The sequence below is a fragment of the Sinocyclocheilus anshuiensis genome, unplaced genomic scaffold (assembly GCF_001515605.1).
Source record: "Sinocyclocheilus anshuiensis isolate Anshui unplaced genomic scaffold, SAMN03320099.WGS_v1.1 scaffold48, whole genome shotgun sequence".
Taxonomy (NCBI): domain Eukaryota; kingdom Metazoa; phylum Chordata; class Actinopteri; order Cypriniformes; family Cyprinidae; genus Sinocyclocheilus; species Sinocyclocheilus anshuiensis.
In genome coordinates this window covers 744,888-765,285 of record NW_015554124.1, presented here as the reverse complement: position 1 = coordinate 765,285, position 20,398 = coordinate 744,888, and the positions used below count along the sequence as shown (strand labels likewise).

Sequence of the window (20,398 nt, the reverse complement as noted above, 5' to 3'; positions counted from 1 at the left end):
ATTTTCGCTGTTTCCGTTTCTGCCAACGGGGGTGGAATTTTTCAAGTATTACAGCCTTTCTGATGTAAATGCGTCTGTTTTCCATGCAGCAGACACTTCCTGTTTCATAAACAGACAGGTGACAGCTGGAGTCCTCAGTCTGTGGTGTTTTGCACATGATGTTGTGGGTTTCATCTGGCTATAGTCTGAACATATCCATCTAATGCATAAGATACAGAATAGAATTTCTTGCATTTCATCTTGGTAGAAAATATATAAAGAGACTTGAGACTTAGTCCAGAAAGCAAACAATTAGCAATGCCCTGGCAACCACACAAAACACCTTAGCAACTGCATAGCAATGCCCAGGCGACCAGTGTCATGGCTGCAATTTTTGCACTGTAAAATCTAGTTGGCTTAATATTATTTTTCCCACCCATGCGGTCTTGATTACATCAGCAGAACCGAAAATTATTTTCAGAGGCGGTGAATGTTATTACATTTTCATAAAAGCAATTTTTTGAATTGGAATAATGTGCACTGATGAATCCCTCACAATATAGGCAGGGACATTTATTAAGAATGAAAATTGGGTCAGTTTTGATTTCATGTTGTTATGCTCGTTACACAAACTGCACAAACCCTTTTAGTCGCAGTTTATTCCTTTGAAATGCCAAAAGGAGTTGCTGATCATCTCAAAGCCTCATGGGATCGAGAAAATGTGTTTGTGAATATGGCATCTCACACCCTGATCCGCTGCGGGCCGTTTACTGTCATCCTAACACTAGTGATGCACTCTGACATTTACACAAGCATCTATTCTGATCTCTCTGGCCGGCCGGTGACTTCATGATCCCCCCGCCGTCAGGGCCAGATTCATTCGTTCTTAAGCCAACTCTAATTTTAGTCATGAGTAATTTCTCTCATTTGATCTTCTGAGGCTTCTGAAGACTTTTTCTAAAAAGTTGGATTTAAATGCTGAAAACTTGCTTAAAGAAAAGATTAATCGTGCAGCATGATGACTTGGCAAAATTGTCTCTGTTAAGCCAACATAAAACAACATTTGTGAACAATTTCACTTCATAATACTTTTATTAGGAAGAGAAAATATTTAGTAAAAACATTCAGCATGTTAGAATGATTTCTGAAGGATCATGTGACACTGAAGACTGGATTAATGAGGCTGAAAATTCAGCTTTGATCACAGAAATAAATTACATTTTACAGTATATTCACAGACAAAACAGCTATTTTAAATTGTAATAATATTTCACAGCATTACTGTTTTTAATGTATTTTTGATCAAATAAATGCAGCCTTGATGATCAGAGGAGACTTTTTCAGAAACATTAAAAATCTTACTGATCCCCAAATTTTGAACTGTAGTGTGTGAGTATATATGTATATATATATGTGTGTGTGTGTGTGTGTATACACGCACACACATACACACACAAATATATACTTAAAATATATATTTTGAAGTAAATAAAACCGATTACTGGAGTACATTTTACAAGAAAATACAAGAAAATTTTAGTCTTTCTACTTCAGAATTTTACAATTAATTCAGTGTGTTGCTTCTAGGTTCTTTAATTGTGAAACAATTGTTTCTGCATCAAACCTTTTTCAATGTAGGATTATTTACTTTGAATTCATTTTTACTCAGAAATTGATAAAGTAAACGGCAAGTAACACTTTTAATTAAATGTGAAAAATTTAAAGACCGAAAATTTAAAGACATTAAAGACTGAAACAGTATTTTCTTGTAAGACTTTCTCTTTTAATCTTTACAACTCTGAAAAATTGTTTTTACAGTGTAGTTATTCATATTTTAATAATAGATGACAAAAGTATTTTATATAGTAGTGTTAATAATGTACACTGAGAACCAGAAACTTGTTTTAAGAAAGCAAACAGGATCAATTTTGTTTTTATGTTGGTCTTCAGGCGTGTGTTTTCTTGATTATATTTTCCCGCATGTCATTTTTAGTAATAGCATGGTCATCAGAATTTCTCTGTCCATAAAAGAGATGAAAGGAAAGCATTTGGGACTTTTCACGAGTTGCTGTGATGCTCCGCCTGAGGTTATTTAAATTAGATTTAAATGTCATGTCGATTGAGTAAAATCTTGGGTATTGGACAGGATGGAGTCTTTGCACTCGGCTCTTGTCGTCAGCACTTTTACGGGAGGCGGCTAGTTATTCCAGAACGTAAGAGGACAGAAAATCATTTAAAACAAATGTTTAGAGAGACGATGACCAGACTCAGTGTCTGAATGCATCACAGAGAAGAAATGAGACCAAAAACCCATTCAAAAAACCCAATGACTTCAGTACAGTGGAATCGGAAGTGCTAAAATGCCACTTGTTTTTGGGTTATGTTGTAGGACATGCAAAGAGATGAACTATAACAGAGGACATTTATGGTGAGACACTACAGGCAAAAATGCTGTTTTTTCATGCATCTGTCAATTTTGAGATTTTGAGCTTTTTGGCTTTTCATAAACTATTTTTTTCAGACTAGTGCAAAGAAAACATCAAAATACACTTTCAAGTTCAATTACAATCCATATCTTTAAAGGTGTCATCGGATGCCCATTTTCCACAAGCTGATATGATTCGACCCTAAAGAATATCAACAAAATGAAAATTCTATAACATACTTTGGTTAAAATTTCTCTATGGTAGTGTAAAACAACACCCTTTTCACCTTGTCAAAAACAGCTCTGTTTTGGTGCATGTCCCTTTAAATGCTAATGAGCTCTGCTCACCCTGCCCCTCTCTTCCGTGGAGTGACGAGCTGTTCTCATGAGACTGTAAACTTTAGCTGCATTCGTCATGGAACTTGCTAACTAGCGCAGTATTAGGAAAGGCGATTTGCAAAGATTCATAAAAAACAAAACAAAACTTATACTCACTTCTTCTGTAGGAAAAGCTGGAGGGGCCTGTGCAGAACTACGTCACACTGCCTAAAATCTGTGAACAGCTTGATCTGAGACACTGCCTGTGGTTTATTGGGATTTTAAAAAACCACTGGGTGTATAATTATCATTAGGGTGGTTGTGTACACACACTGCCAAGACACATTTCAGTTCAAACAACATTTAAAGTGAATTTTGCATCCGATGACCCCTTTAAAGGTCATTTTCTCAAAATTATTTTTTTCTCGTGCACTGGGACAAAAAATCTCCACTTCAGCAGCACTTACATGCACCAAACTTTTATTCCTATCCAAGTTTTATCCCTATCCATATTTTTACTGAAGGATTTGTTCATATATAATTAACCTACTTTTTTGCAAAGCTTTATACCTTTAAAAAATTTTTATATATATATATATATATATATATTGACAGTATAATAAATGAGAAATACAAAATCCCCTCTGTAACAACCTCTGACTTTAATGTCAACAAATGGCTTCATCCAGTTTTTTGTTATAGAAATCTAAAGATTGTAAAGAAAACGTAAAAATGTAAACATTTTGGTTGTAGAAATGTTTGCAAATCAGTGCATATTTCATTAGATAGTGCCTCGTATCCATATTTAAACATAACATTTCAGAAAACTTTTAATGCAAAAAATGGTTGCGATTTTTAATGTAATCAATCAACTGGGGAAGTATGGTGATATATATTAGTTAATATTTTACCCTATTCTCTCCCCTTATATATAGAAGTTTTAAAGATGCTAAGCAATGGTTTGCAATGCAGTGCTTTTTTTTTTTTGGTCCGTCCCCATTCATTTTGATTGCATGAAAAAGAACGGTGTGAAACTTCTCCACCAGAGAAAGAAGGTCACACGTGTGGAAAAACATGAGGGTGAGTAAATGATGACAGATTGTCTATTTTTTCCTGAACTTTTCCTTTCAAAGTCATCTAATGGATTCACACACACATAGGGACTTCTGTGTATTCGCCACGGCAATTAACCATGATGTCTAAATGTCACACCAAATCAAAATAACATGCGCAGATCAAATTGTCAGGCATTCAGGATACTTGTTGTTTGAGTGTGTGCCGGTTTTATTAGGCTGTGAGGAAATCTCTTGGCTTTATTGAAAATACAGCCGTCTCCGCTAGCTTTGACCTGAGTTACTTGCATTCAGAACGGACTGGAAATCTGCCCAGTCTCACTCTCCATCTCTCTTTTATGCCTTTTAACTGCTGTTCAGTGGTCAGATAAAACAAACGAGGTCACTTTTGTATGGAAATTCAGCGGAAATTAATCAAAGCGGAGAGAGAGTCACTTTTCTGCTCTGATGAAAGAAAGGCTTTTTCACCGCTGTTAACCATTCCTTTAATTCAAGAGAAGAACAGACGAAAGCGATGTGTGGGTGTCTCCTGATTTTATTCTGCATTTCTATTTCTCAGTTTTCTTACTTCATTAATTTTGCCTTCTTCACCATCTGCCATTTCTCCTTCAGATGCTTGTCATGCTCCTTTTGTCTCGCTGTACAGTCTTAGACATGCCAAAAAATAGCCAATAATGGATTATGAGGTTTTCCTTCTAATGGCGTCTTCCCTTTCATCTCATTTGCATATATATTTATTTATTTAGTCATTTAGCAGACGCTTTTATCCAAAGCGACTTACAAATGAGGACAACAGAAGCAATCAGTTGTAGTATTAAAACAACTAAAAACAGATCCAAAACTAAAAGCTAAAACTTTATAAATACTACTTATACACATTTTAAAAATAAAGAAATTAAATAAAAATGACAAATGCATACAACAAAATTTCAGAACTTAACAATCAATTGTAGTATTAAAACAACTAAAAACAGATCCAAAACTAAAAGCTAAAACTTTATAAATACTACCTATACACATTTAAAAAATAAAGAAATTAAATAAAAATGACAAATGCATACAACAAAATTTCAGAACTTAACATTTAAATGAAAAACAAAAGACGCTTTCATCCAGAGCGTCTCTCACATGTTCCGCCATGTGCTTCGACGAGTGCTTGTTTACATCAGAGTGCGCAGGTGTCTTTCACGCAGCATACAGCAGTGTTGTGCATTTTGACCAGTTGATGGGAAATATAAAATGCACTGGTTCTGGTTATCTCATTAGCTTCCCCTTATAGCTCCTCGTGTTTCTCTGTCTTTTGTCAGATTGTTGTGATTATTCCCTTGCTCTGACTGTCAGTGTTAGTATCGCTTACCAGTCCTGTCTTGTCTCGTCCAGGCTCCAGTGCTCGTAGCTGCCTGTTTATTTTCCCGCACCTCTCTGTGCGTTCAGGAATCCGTGGGCTTCCTCCGGCATCCGCCCACCCTGGGACTCTGCGGTCTCGTCGTTGGGCTGCTCAGCCTCTCGCTTGGATTAGTGAGCTGCCCCTCCGGCTTCCTCTCCACTGCCACTGTTGCGGCTTGTTCTTGTACAATAAAACCCTCTGTTGAACCCCCACCTGAATCCAGTCTATTCCCTGACAGAACAATCTGACCACGATGGATTCAGCGGGATCGGATCCGCTTCGTTCTGCTCTCGTGCAACAGGGAGTTTTGCTGGGGCAGCACGCCACCCAGCTCAACACAACAGCGCAAGAGGTGGGCGCGCTAAATGCCCGAGTCGCTGAGCTCCTCACGCACGTCGATGATCTTCAGCGGGAGGCGACTAACCGGGGTCCGGTTAGCCGGGGACCCCGAACCTCATGCCAACAATCCTCCTCCCAGGGAGATGAGGCGGCGGCTCAGCTGTCTCGGTTGTCTCAGAGGAGATGCTCAGTCACCGACTATGCCATACAGTTTCAGAATCTAGCGGCGGCTTGCAGCTGGAATGAGGGCGCACTATGCGCGCGATTTCTCGAGGGACTGGATGATGTCATCGCTGACGAATTAGCGACTGTGGATCTTCCTCGAGAGCTGGACAATTTGATTAATCTCGCGCTCCATGTGGAGGGCCGTCTCAACCGCCGCCGGCAACGCCGTCAATCCACTACTCCGTGGCGCCACCTGGAGTCCGCGTCATTCGATGCAGCGAGTACACAGTCAGCTGAGGTTGAGCCCATGCAACTGGGTCGTCTCCGGCTTATGGAGACGCAGCAGAAGCAGGAGCGTTTAGCTCAGGGACTGTGCCTGTACTGCGGCAAGGCTGGTCACTTTGTGCGCATTCGGGAGGGGGATGAGTGGAAGACGGCATTCAACACCCCCTTGGGACACTATGTTCTTCCGTTTGAAGATCCGTCATTATTGGTCATTATCGGGCATTATTGGGCATAATCTGGTTCTTCCGTTTGGTCTGACCAGGTTTCAGATAGGGGTCCTCAGTTCACCTCCCGGTTTTGTAAAGAATTTTGTAGACAGATCGGGGCCTCTGCGAGTCTGTCTTCCGGTTTCCATCCACAGACCAATGGGCAATGCGAGCGGGCCAACCAGGATCTTGAAAGAATGCTCCGCTGTCTGACATCCAATAATCCGAGTTCCTGGTGCCAACAGCTCTCCTGGATAGAATACGCGCGTAACTCCCTTCCAGTGGCGGCTTCAGGTATGTCCCCTTTTGAGTGCTCTGTGGGATATAAACCGCCTCTGTTTCCATCACAAGAACCCGATGCTGCGGTTCCGTCTGCCCTGGCTTTTGTTCAGCGCTGCCGCCGCACCTGGGAGAATAACTAAAATTAAAATAAATAACAAATACAAATAATACAAATCAAATGACAGTAGTTTATCAGTAATCCTAAAAAATAACACTGCCAAACTTGCATGCTAAAAAAACTTCGGTAGAGTCGATGGTCTTTACACTCTTCGGTAGAGTCCATGGTCTTTACACTCTTCGGTCTTCACACGAGGAGGCCTTCACGCGACGGCTGCCGCGGTAAACTAAGCTTTCTTATACCCGTCTAACAAAATACTAAATTAATTCAGATGGACACACTTTCCTTATTTTCTCCACAACAAATGGCCAAGCAAGCGCAGACACTGACAAGATACGCCATACAGAACGAGACCAAACGTGATCAACTACGCATATACAGTTAAATTAAGATAAATAAAGACATAATCATGATACCGATGCATTTATGAAAATTTTCACACTGTGAGAAAAAATAATTTTTTTGAAGTTGTAAATAAAACAAAGATTATTAAAACATTTTACAAGAAAATAGCATTTCAGCTTCATGTTTAGTTCAATGAGTTACTTGATGTTTCTTTGTAATTATTTGTGAAAATTGTTTCAAAGTAAATACTGCATCAATATATTTAGTTTTTTTCGCAGGATCCCAATTCTTGTCTTTTTTTTGGAGACACGTCTTTTTGCCACTGTGCATTTTTGTTTTAATTGCATTGTAGTTACATTCTAGCTTGTCTTTATTCATATATAGGGCCTTGATGTCGTCCTTTTTGGAAATTAATTAGTAACTTTTTTTAATGTAACACTCTCCTCTGAACATTGAGGTCTTTTAAGGAACATGTAGCTGTTCATTTGAACAAGTTTGTAAAGTTTATGGCATCAGACGAAGGATATTCTTACATTTTAAAGGGATTGTTCACCTAAAATTTAAATTTCAGATTTACCTTCTTGTGCCAAACCTGTGGAACACCAAAAAAAATGTATATAGAGTAATCAATAAGTCATGGCAACATATCTTTTCATAATACAGTTTCAACTATATTTTATATAGGTAAGAGATTCAACTACACGATTTAAAAAAATGCATTATAATGACTAATTTGATTATACTTCATAGTTGAAAGCAGCAACTAAACTTAAAATAAATTGGGTACATTTTTGAGACATTTTCTATCTTTTGTGTTCCAAAGTAAAAGAAAGTCAACTAGGTTTGTAATGACATTAGGTGGTGATTAAATATTGACAAAACATGCCGTTTCAGATTTATTTGAGTTGTTGAAATAACTATGGTCAGTTATTTTTTATGTCAGTCAGACGGACTCTTGTTGTCTAAGTAGGCGATTCTTGGCCAGAATCAGTTGTAATGTGTGCCAGATATTTTGTCGATAGTCAAAGGTTTGGGATGCATGAGGCTAGACGTTTTGTTTCGTAACTGATGAACTCTGTAACATTGACGCTGTTATTGAATCAACACTGAACTGACATCTTCTATAGAGCTGCTTTACAGCCAAAATTGAATTTGTTTGATAATTGATGAATATTTACAGCATGAACCGACATTTTCCTGATTATTATTGTGAATCTGCTTTGAAACTGTCTGTATTGTATAAAGTGTATAAAATTTTAATAAATATGACTTGACTTGACTAGACAAGACCCAAAATCCCGTGAACATCAGCCGCGGTCAGCAGGGCTCTGTGCTGGTGGAAACAGCTGGACATCTGCCATCTGTCATGACACGGGGTGCTCCTCTGAGTTTAGAGACTGACAGCCAAGCAGGGAGAAGACAATGTTAGGGCTTCTCACAGAGTCTTCTAGAAGTTCAGAAAGTTTGGGGTCAGTGAGACTTTTTGAAAGAAGTCTCTTCTGCTCACCAAGGCTGCATTTACTTGATACAGTAAAATCAGTAATATTGTGAAATATTATTACAATTTAAAATAGGTCTTTTCTGTTTGAATATGTTTTAAAGTATAATTTATTCCTGTGATCAAAGCTGAATTTTCAGCATCGTTACTCCAGTCTTCCGTGTCACACAATCCTTCAGAAATCATCCTAATATGCTGATTTTCTGCTCAAGAAAGAGACACAGTTGTGCTGCCGAATATTTTTGTGGAAACTGTGATACATTTTATTTTTCAGGATTCTTTGATGAATAGAAAGTTCAAAAGAACAGCATTTATTTGAAATAGAAATCCTTTGCAACATTATAAATGTGTTTATTGTCAGTTTTGATCAATTTAATGCATCGCTGCTATATAAAAGTATTAATTTCTTTAAAAAACGTTTTACCTGTGCAAGCTTTTTCTCTGCTAATATATATATATATATATAATAAATAATTCCTAGGACAGATGGATGGAAGGGATATTGAGGAGAAGGGACAGGCAAAGAAGGATTTTTGTGGGATTTGTTGCAATATAACAAAGAGTGAAAAATTGAAGGGGGTCTGAATACTTTCCGTACCCACTGTATATATATATATACTGTGTATATATATATATATATATATATATATATATATATATATATAATTTCGTACTTTATTTAATAATTATTTCATACTGTAGATTTATTAAGCTGTTAGGACTGTTGGTTATACATCACACAATGTAGTTTGTGTAGTGTGTAGTGGTCTTTTAATGCTTTTTATCAAATTTTGTAATATTGTGATTCATTCTGAGCTGGTTCATTTGGTTGAATACTTTGAATTCTTTTTAACCCCTATGGAAAAACATGGAAAAATGCTTCCAGAACCCACATAGTGCTGATAAATGACATGTGCGCGATCCAGTGCAAGTGATTGGCTGATGGAGTCCCTTCTACCTGTCAATCACTCAAGCCAGCCAATAGGCTTAAAACAAAGGAAGGGTTATGTGATTATGATGTAATACGGCACAATTCTCTTATTTGAATATCATTAGCATAATCAGAGAGTAGGACATGTACAGTAACCCAGTGAGGAGAGATTCTCCATCACTATACTGTGTTTCCTGTGGAGAGGGACATGTATGTGCCATCTGCTCACACATATCAGTGCTGGATTACTCACAAACCAAAAATGCTCATAGGATTTTGATGTAGTATGCGGTTAAATCATGGAAATGATAGTGGGAGCGTAAAGCTGAGGGGGAAATGCGTTTTAAGAGATGGATTTCAGATGATATCACCACGGGACATTTTTCAGACGACGTGGCGCGGTGGGGGATTTTTATCATTCGATGCTGTTGCATACTCCGCTTGATTTAGTGCAAATACTTAACATTATGTAACGGGCGGAGAAAGACCTTTCACTGATAACAGCATCTGTCTCTTATACATGAGCAGTGGGGCAGCTTTTAGGACATTTATATTTTAAAAAGCCCATATTTTACACTCCTGCAGCATTTTATTTTCTTCCCCTGAAGTCCACTTATTATGTCAGTCGAGGTTTCTTGGCAGAAACCAGAAACTTTTTTTTTTCAGGATTATTTTACATTTTATCTCTGAGCATCCAAGTTGAAGAGGATTTTGCTACTGTACCTTCTATATGCAAATGAGCCCTGTTGTGATTGGCTCACCTCTTTGCATGCGAAATTAGATTCATATTTACTTGCAGGTTGCGCTTTCAGCTCCAATATGCACTGTAAAAATTATTCTTTTTAGTAGATGTAAATAAAAGAATGGAGTACATTTTACATGAAAATATTAATAGTCAATGCTTTAAAAAATTTCACTTTTATTTCAGTGTGTTACTTGCTGTTTATTTGTAATTTATTGTTAAATTTACTAGCAATTTCTGAGGGAAAACTGTTTGTACACCAACTTTTTTCAGTGTAGCCATCCTTCAATAAGTCACATTATTTTATTTTATTTTATTAAATATATTATAAAAATGATTATATACTGTGTATATATATGTATGTATGTATGTATATATATATATATATATATATATATATATATATATATTCTACAATTATATGTTTTGTAAATTTTCATTGCATATGGTAAATCAGTTAACAACCAATTAAAATAAATTTTATGGTAGCATTTTTTCTGTCAATTTTTTTTATTTACTTTTGTTTCATTTTATTTTTTTATTTTATTTAATTTTATATGGCTTGCTCTGTTCTTTTTCTGTTCTCTCTGTTTTCTTTTTATTTATTATATAATTAAAAAACTTGCTACGTGTACTGCGTTAAGCTAACTGAGACTTGTTATAGCACTTGCATATCATTGCTCTTTTGTTGTTTTGATTGCTTCCATTGCCCTTATTTGTAAGTCGCTTTGGATAAAAGCATCTGGTAAATGACTAAATGTAAATGTATTTGGTGTCATTAAATAATAGCCACAGAACATTGCTACAAAAATGAGACCTGGAGGAGCAGCCTGAACATTCTTCAAAACATCTCATTTTGTGCTCTACAGACAAAAGTTAGTCATATGGGTCTGGAAGAAATATGAGAGTGAATAAATGATAACAGAAGTGTAATTTTTAGGTGAACTGTCCCCTTAAATCCAGAAGAATGAATGAAGACCTACACATTCCTTCACCTATCGTAACAATAAAGTCCAGATGGCTCAAGCGCAGCCAGAGAGAGAAACAGTGCTGATAGCATCTCTCTTCAGCTCCAGTGTGTCTGCTGTAATTACAGAGAAACACACTACAACACATCCATGTCAACACTCACTCAGGTAACACAACTGTTACCTCGCTCTTCCACTAACACACACACACACTCTCTGAAATCTGACGTATTTCTGCTCGGGTTTCTAAAGGGCAGCTCAGCGTTTGACGTTCAGATGTTCGATTTTCTGCTGTAATATTTATCCACATTCCAGCCGAGCGAGTGCAGCACGTTGAGGTGGAGGTGTGTGTGTGTGGTTTATGAATTAGATGGTGTTTAGCCATCCGTTCCTTTAGGAAATCGCTAATGAGATCTCTATGTCTCTCCTAGACAGCAGTGAGATTAAATTACTTTTATTTGACACTTCTGCTTTTCTGTTTTTTTTTTTAAGAAAAAGACTCATATTTGTCTGTAGAAATCTCAAGTCACCAGAGTATGCAATCAAAATGTATAGATGTCGATATGAGTTCAAACATTTCTCATTAAATTCTTGCAAAACAAAATGACCTGAGCTATGCCTATTACTTTCATTTTTTATGACTCAAATTACACTTTGTGTCTTTTTAGTTCTCTTAAGGAATTTTTTAACGTAAAACGTGGAATGTTTCATGTGATATGGAATGTCATTTTGGTATTATTTTGTTTAAGTTTACAGTTTTAACAATAGTTTATCATGAAAGTACATGTAGATATTTTAATAGAATATATTTAAGATTTTTAAATAGAAATTTTCACCATTAAATATTAAAGTAATTGATACGGTTATAAAATGAATATATTATAATATTTTATAACAGAATTTCTTGTTGTTTAATATAATATTTCACTGTATATGTTAACTCAACTTAAAGGTAACAATTAATATTTTTTTAATGGTTATATATTTAGATTATTTTTCTGCTAAAATTACTTTTATATATTTTATTAATGATTTTAACATTTTATTTTATTTTATTTTATTTTCCCCGTGAAGTTGCATATATTTTCTCTGCTTTGAGTTTTTATTTTTGCTTTTTCTGTGCTAAAGGACTATAAAATATTAATTTATTAGTTCAAATATTATTTTTTAAATATGAATTTAATCAGATGTTTAGTTGTGAGTAATTTCATGCTTTGAAAATTATCTTTGTTCAATGATTGTTTACAGGAAGATCTATTTTACACCAGTATTATATTTAATTTATTAGTGTTAAATATAAATTTAAAATATAAAAATATAAGTTTTCACTGTATATGGTAAATCATCTCAAAGTGAATAAAATTTTTATTTTATTTTATTTTATTTTAGAGCTCTCTGTGATGTTTCTAGGACATCACACAAACAGAGATCATTAGTTTAATCGAATGTTTAGTTCCATGAGTCGTTTCATGCTTTGAAAATGATCTCTGTTCAATGATCTTTGACAGGAAGTGAAGGCTGGTGTTCTCTTTATGAACGGAGACTGATTGTGTGTTTGTTTGTTTATGTCAACAGTGTGTGTGTGTGTGTGCCATCTGTTCGTGTCTGCTACTCTCACTGTGAGACTAATTACAAGACTTTACATGTAACCACAACAACCAGGACCAGAACCTGATGAAACCTTTCTCAATCCTCTCACACACTCATCTGACACCTTCACAGCTTCATTTATGTATATTTATGAGTGTGTGTGGTTGATCTTTATGTATTTTATGTGACTGAGAACCTGGTTTACAGCTCTCCATCCTCAAGTTCTCCATCAGAGAAAGCGACACTGGAAGAAAGTCAATAATGTCTCAGCAAACTTTAATAAATCCATACAGCTGTAGTCTGACACAATGTCAGTATTTCACACTGTAACACAACGTTCTGTGCAAACATGAAATCTGCTATAAAAATGTGAAAAGAAAAAGATTGCTAAATATATTTTTCTACATTTAGTTTGGGTTGGTCTCTACACTGAAAAAAAAAATGGTGTAGGATTTACATTGAAATGATTTTTATTTAAAAATTGCTAGTAAATTTTACAAATAATTACAAAGAAATGACAAGTAACATTGAATTAAATGTGAAGATCTTTTTTATTTACAACTTTGAAAAATAATTTTTTTTAATTATATTTATACTTATATAAAAACTTTTTGACTTAAACATTTTTTAAAATAAAAATTGTTACAAAACAGATTTTTTTTTCAGTGTTCACACACATTATCGAATAGCTTCTTGAAACACATTTTTCTTGATTAAAAGCAATTCAAACGAACTTATATTCTGACAAAATAACTTTTTTGCAAGCAACATGATCCTTTTTTTATGAATTAATAATGTTACCGGTTGGTTATGATTAATTATTTGTGAAATTTTAGCAGTTTCTGAGTGAAAATTGTTTCTGTGCCATTGTTTCTTTCTTCAGTGTATTCTTTGGTGTTGTGTTTTTGTAAAAAAAAAATTTCAATGTCAAACATATTCTGAATTGTATATATTAGATTTGTCGAAAGTGTCAAACATTTGAGATGTAATACTGTAACTCATGACTAATTTCTTTAGTTAATTGAATAATCATATCAAATTCTCTCTGTTTTTTTACAAGGGAACTATGGTGAGAGTGGGATGGAGGCGTTTAAAGAGATGGCGGGGAAGGAAGGCATTTGTATCGCTCACTCGGATAAAATCTGGAGTAACGCCGGCGAGCAGAGCTTTGACCGCCTGCTGGTCAAACTGCGCAAGTATCTACCCAAAGCTCGCGTGGTGGCGTGTTTCTGCGAGGGCATGACCGTACGAAACATCCTGATGGCCATGAGACGACAAAACCTCGTCGGAGAGTTCCTGTTGGTCGGCAGGTCAGTGGAGGAGTGAATGATGAAAAACATGGAGAAATTGAGTGTGATTTTACTTGGCCTTCGACTGGAGATTTAGGCCATGTCCACACATGGAGTTTTTCCTTATTCCGTTTAAAAAAAAATCTCCGTCCACATGAAAACACAAATGTATGCTATGAAGCACTGTCAAGAGCATGCCAAACCAACAGGTGGCGATATAATCTCAACCGTAAAGCCATGTTGGCCAATCAGAAGCCTGAAAAAGTTTCCAGTAGGCGTAGATAACAGCGCAGGCTCCGACGTCACAAACCAAAAACTTCAGTGACCTGGTGCTGCATTTGCGTGTGGAGGAACGGCCAAACCGCGTAGAAAAAGCTGCGGTTTTAAAAATAACCACGTTCGTGTGGACAGGGCCTTAATTTGTAAAACCACCCCATCTACTTGAAAACCAACTAAATCTACAACCATAAAAACATGTTTGTTACTTGAAATAAAACAAACATGAACTAATACAACATAAAATACTTTTATAGAAATACGTTTATTATATTATTGCATATTCCTGAGCTTCAAAATAATCCCAAAGATTTTTGAGTTTTTCAGAAGAAGAAAAAACAGTGCTGGGTAAGTTACTCTAAAAAGTAATTGGCTACTAAACACCATTTAATTGTGTTTTTGTCATTTTTCGCTTTTATTATTATTATTATTATTATTAAAATGGAAAAAAGTTGCCTTGGCAACTAGCTGAAATACAATAAGTTTAAGCTTTTTTATAGTTTTTTATATTTCAGTTAATACTTATTTTATTTCAAGTAATGAAAATGCTTTTATGGTTCACACACTTTCAGAATGACAAGTTGATTATTACATTTCCATTTTTAGAGGAACGGTTCCTTTAACAAACTTCTCTCTAAATGCACTCAAGAATCAATATGTGAGTGTGTGTGTGTGTGTGTGTGTGTGTATCCCTAAATGTTTGACTTTTTCAGCATCAGCTGTTTAGTCCAGATGAAAGCCAACAGGAAGTTTCAATATCATCTTCATAACCATCATCATCATTACATTATCTTCATCAACATCATCGTTGCAGGTAAAATGTCTTAGGTAAATCATGTCCTAAAATGATTTCTTAAAAATAAGGTTAAATAGGGGGTTTTCACAAAGAACCTTTCAGTAAACAGTTCTTTAAAGAACCTTTTTTCTTAGTTTGAAGAACATTTTATAAATCTAAAGAACCTATTTCCATTATAAAGAACTTTTTTTGGAATGGAAAGATTCAGTAGATGTTGAAGGTTCTTCATGGAACCATCAATGCCATTAAGAAGCTTTATTTTTAAGATTTCACCTACACACACACACGTCTCCTCTCGTCAAGTCTGAATGTCTCTGATGGCCGCTGTAGACTCTCTCTCACACACCGTTAGTACCGCATTTATTGCTTCAGTCTCAGGTCAAATGGAGGGCTTCCTTCTGTCTGAAGTGGAATCACAACAAGAGCCGACAGTTGACCGCAAAACAACACAGCATGTGTGGACAGAAATTGAAGTGGTCCTTAAAACTTGTCCTCACGCATTCTGTGAGGAACCGACAGAAGCCATTAAGCTCTGAAAAAATGAAAGAATTTTCTTTCTGTGTGCGTCTCGTGTGTCTGTGTGTGTGTGTGTGTGTGTGTGTAACATATATCATATCATAAATTATGGCATATTTGTCATTTTTAGATGAACTATCTGTTAAAAACTCCAATGTAATAGACCTATTTTCAATGGTGCAGTCCACACTACTGAAAGGATGTGCATCTCTCATAGCTTTGTTTTCATTTCATAATGCTCTAGAAACCACCCAGAACACATTAGTAATACCCTAACTACCCTTTAAAATACCTTAGTAACACTATAGTAACCACCCAGAACACCTTAGGACTGCCCTAGCAACCAGGTAGAACACCTTATTGACACCCTTGCAAGCTGCCAGAACACCTTAGTAACTCCCTAGCAACTAGCCAGAATAGTAATTCCATAGCAACCACCCAGAACACCTTAGTAAAACCCTAGCAACAAGACAGAAGACCTTAGCAACATCTTAGCATCCACCTACAACACCTTAGTAACACCCTAGCAACAACACAAAACACCTTATTAATGCCAAAGTAACCACACTGAATACCTTAACATGACCTTGAAACCGGCAAAAACACCTTAGCAACACCCTAGCAACAACCCAAATGCTTTATAAATGACCTACCAACCACACTGAATACCTTAGCACCACTTGCAACCAACCAGAACACCTTAGTAATGCCTTATCAACCAGCCAGAACACCTTAGTAACACCTTAGCAACCACCTACAACACCTTAGCAACACCCTTGCAACCAGCTAGGACAAATTAGTAACACCCTAGCAACTAGCCAGAAAAGTAACGCCATAGCAGCTACCCAGAACACCTTATTAATGCCCTAGCAACCACACAGAACACTTTACCACCACTCTAGCATCCAACCAGTACACCTTAGTAACACATTAGCAACCATCTACAACACCAACCATGAACACCTTAGCAACGCTCTAGCGTTTGCATTCTATTATGGCATTGGGAACTCATAAACATGACTTTGTTTCCTGGCGGACTGATAGAAATCGATGCTTCTCGACTCCCGGAAATTACGTGAAGCCAGACAATCAGATTAGAGCTTGTCACTGGAGAAGCTCTTGTCGTGTTTGTGTGCAGAATGTATCAGCCCAGCTCTTGGGTCAGACACGCGACAGTCCAGAAAAACGTGGGCAAATAGAGCAGGCTTCATGATCATTAAGAGCCCTGACGGTGTTTATGATGCGTTTCCTGTCTGCCTCCCTCTCAGGCAGGATGGGATGTTTGCGCGGTGGTCTGTGTTCCATGCGGAGGAGCTGTCAAGTCTTCGTCATCCTCCTCTTCCTCCTGGCAGAGCCGAGAGTGTGAGAGGAATATTTAACAGATGAGAGAGAAGGAAAGAAGAGAATTCTGGGCCAAAGTGAGGGAATGACAGAGCAGGCATCGGAGATGTGTTTGCGCTAATGTGTGCTCAAATCAGCCGGAGAAAAGAAAAACAGATTTATAATTGGATGATTTTTCACCAAATGACTTTTAATTTGCACAGAAATTTGATTAAAAACATGAATCACATCAATTACATACAATGAATTGCATGTATAAATATTTGCTGAGAAAAGTCTCAAATTAAAATAATTTTAAAGATGTTCAAGCTAGAATTGTTAGTCTGTGTTTATATATCTGTTTATATATCTCAGATGTTAAGTAAATCCATTACTATGGAATCCGACATGCATGCATTTTTATTGCCTTGTTTTTTATTTATTCCTTATAATCACTCTAAATGAACTAAATTAACATGTTCAATTGGCATCCCCACTTTTAATTTGTAATGCGGTTGAATCTACTTAAAGGCAGACTTTACTGAAAAAATGAAAAGTGTGTGTGCATGTGTGTAAATTCCCCTCTGCTACACTACTGATCTAAGGCCAGAGATGAAACACAGAGGATCAAACCGTCTCAGAGTTCAAGGTCTGTGTCGTTTCTAGAGTGCACACACACACAACAGAACAAAACATCTGCTCTAGAAAGCACATGAACTCATATACATACCCACATTATTTTTGGGATGTTAAAATACTTTCTCACATAGCGCACGATAAATCAGACGAAAAATTCAGACTGACATTACAGGAAGGTCCCGAGCCATATCTAGACACCAGAACATCACAGAGACTGGTTTAGTAAGATACTATCTATCAACCATTGCACCTTAGTATTGCCCTAGCAACCAACCAGAACACCTTAGTAATGCCCTAGCAACCACCCAGAACACCCTAGCATCCACCCATAACACCTTATTAACACCTAGACATCAGAACATCACAGAGAATTGAGGGAGGTTTTGTAAGGAATCACCTAGAAACCACCCAGAACACCTTAGCAAAACCCTAGCAACCACTCAGAACACCTTAGTAATGCCATAGCAACCATCTAGAACACCTTTTTATTTACTAATGTGAATCTGCTTTGAATCAGTCTACATTGTATGAAGCGCTATATATAGTCAGATGTCATTTGACTTGACTTAATATCCTAGCAACCATCCAGAACACCTTAGCAAAGCCCTAGCAACCAACTAGAAGGCCATCTTGATTATTACCATGAAGCAGCTTTGAATCAATATGTATTGGAAAAAAGTGCTATATGCTTAAATGTCATTTGACTTGACTTATCAATGCCCTAGCAACCACCCAGACCACCTTAGTAATGTCCTAGCAACCACCCAGACCACCTTAGTAACGTCTAACAACCATAGCAATGCCTTAAAAACCACCCATAACTCCTTAGTAATGGCCTAGAAACTGCCTAGAACATGAACACATTCAAACAACCATAGCAATGCCCTAACAACCACCCAAAATACCTTAGCAATATCCTAGCAACCACCTATGATACCTTAACAACACCCTAGCAACCTCCCAGAACTTTAGTAATGGCCTAGAAACTGCCCAGAACACCAACACATTCAAGCAACCGTAGCAATGCACTAACAACCACCCAAAATACCTTAGCAACATCCTAACAACCACCTAGGATACATTAGCAACGCCCTAGCAACCACTCAGAACACCTTAGCATTGTGGAGACACTTTTTCTTTTCTGTAAAAAATATAGTTGATTGTACTATTCCGTTTGGTGCTGCTGTCGGCACAGAAAATGTACACTTTGTATTGTTTAACTGCTCATTTTTGAGAGTTTGTCATGGGGCGTTTCTCACAGGTTTGGCACAGCCAGTGTGGTTTGGTGGATGGGGCTTGTAGGATTACAAACGTGCAACCGTAGGAATATCCCAGATCCTCTTACACTCTCGCTGCAAGATCTAGTGCATACGAGTCCGTCACGAGCAGCTTGCACATCTGCCCTCTCCTCATTCCCGCCGTGAACGTCCTGTAGGGTTAACAGAGATGAAATTGTATGTGAGACGCCCGGGTGTCAGTGTTAATGGGCCCGTCTCTCCGAACTCTTCCGACAGTGATCTCTACGACCCGCGTGACACACATTAGCCCCGTCCTGCTCGCAGCTTTTACCCCACAGACACAGACCAAGCGCTAACTGGTTAATGACGCTCCAAGTGTGTGTGTTTGGCACGGTCGACTGAACTATTCTTTTCCGTTTCCCCATCCATGCTGCACTCTGAGCTGGAGACGGAATGAAAACGGAACCAATACCCTTCCACGGCTTGTTGCCATAGCAACAGAATTGTCACCCGTACCAACACCACCGCCTCCCGCCAGGCTCAGATTTAGTCAGAGAGGGATGTGAACAGGCTGAGAGAGAGTTTAAAGTCAGGCCTCTGGAATTACCATGAATATCTCGTTCTGCCTCCAGGATTCTCACTGATGAACTACCACAAACTTTCACAGACGCAGGTACAGCTGCTCAGAGCTGCACCACGGTTCCTAGAGTCTTGAGTAAAACTGGGAAAAAAGAGAAGCACGTCTTATGTTCGCCTCTGGTTGGTGTTTAATCAGCGTTGGAGAAGCTGCTTCTCAAGCTCCTCGTAATCTAACATGACATAACATGACCTAATAGCAAAAAAATATTTGAACAAAATCTATCTATAATATTTTAATCTATCTATCTATAATATTCTACATTATATAAAACTCCCTAATTGAGATTGAGAAACCATATTGGTACCCCAGATAATACACCCGGATAAATGATATATGATATCATATATATATATATACAGTATATATATATATATATATACTGTATAGATATAGATGTTATTTTAGTATTATTTACATTTTACTTTTTAATATTTTGACTAGCTTTTATTGTTATTCATTGAGTTTTTGTTTAATTAATTTTGTTAGGTGATTTTGTAATTTTGGTCACACTTTATTTTAAGGTACAATTCTCACCATTAACAAACAATTAACTATGACTTTTGCCTCAATAAACTCCTAATTTGCTGCTTCTTAATAGTAAGTAAGGCAGTTATTAAGTTTATAGGTGTTGGGTAGGATTAGGAATGTAGAATATGGTCATGCAGAATATGTGCTTTATAAGCAATAATAAACAGCCAATATGCATGCTAATAAGCAACTAGTTAATAGTAAGAATTGGTCCTTATACTAAAGTGTAACCTTAATATTATTTTTTTCTTTGTTTTTAGTTATTTAGTTTATTTAGTTTTAATAATTTTAGTACTTTAACCTAAACATTTTATTTCAGAACAGTTAAGTTTTTAACTTAACATTTTTGAATTTTACTGTTTGTGCAAAGTTTTCATGTAATACAATTAAAGGGATGGTTCACCCAAAAATGAAAATGTGATGTTTATCTGCTTACCCCCAGGGCATCCAAGATGTAGGTGACTTTGTTTCTTCAGTAGAACACAAACGGAGATTTTTAACTCAA

At 36.8% G+C, this 20,398-nt stretch overlaps 1 protein-coding gene across 1 annotated transcript in view; it reads left to right on the top strand.

The window, feature by feature from the left end:
* grm5b (glutamate receptor, metabotropic 5b) overlaps window positions 1-20,398 on the top strand; it is a 61,917-nt gene that overhangs the window by 11,315 nt on the left and 30,204 nt on the right. Inside the window, exon 3 of the mRNA XM_016462646.1 lies at window positions 13,712-13,961. Within this exon, the coding sequence (XP_016318132.1) occupies window positions 13,712-13,961 (250 nt within the window). The remainder of the gene's footprint in view (window positions 1-13,711; window positions 13,962-20,398) is intronic.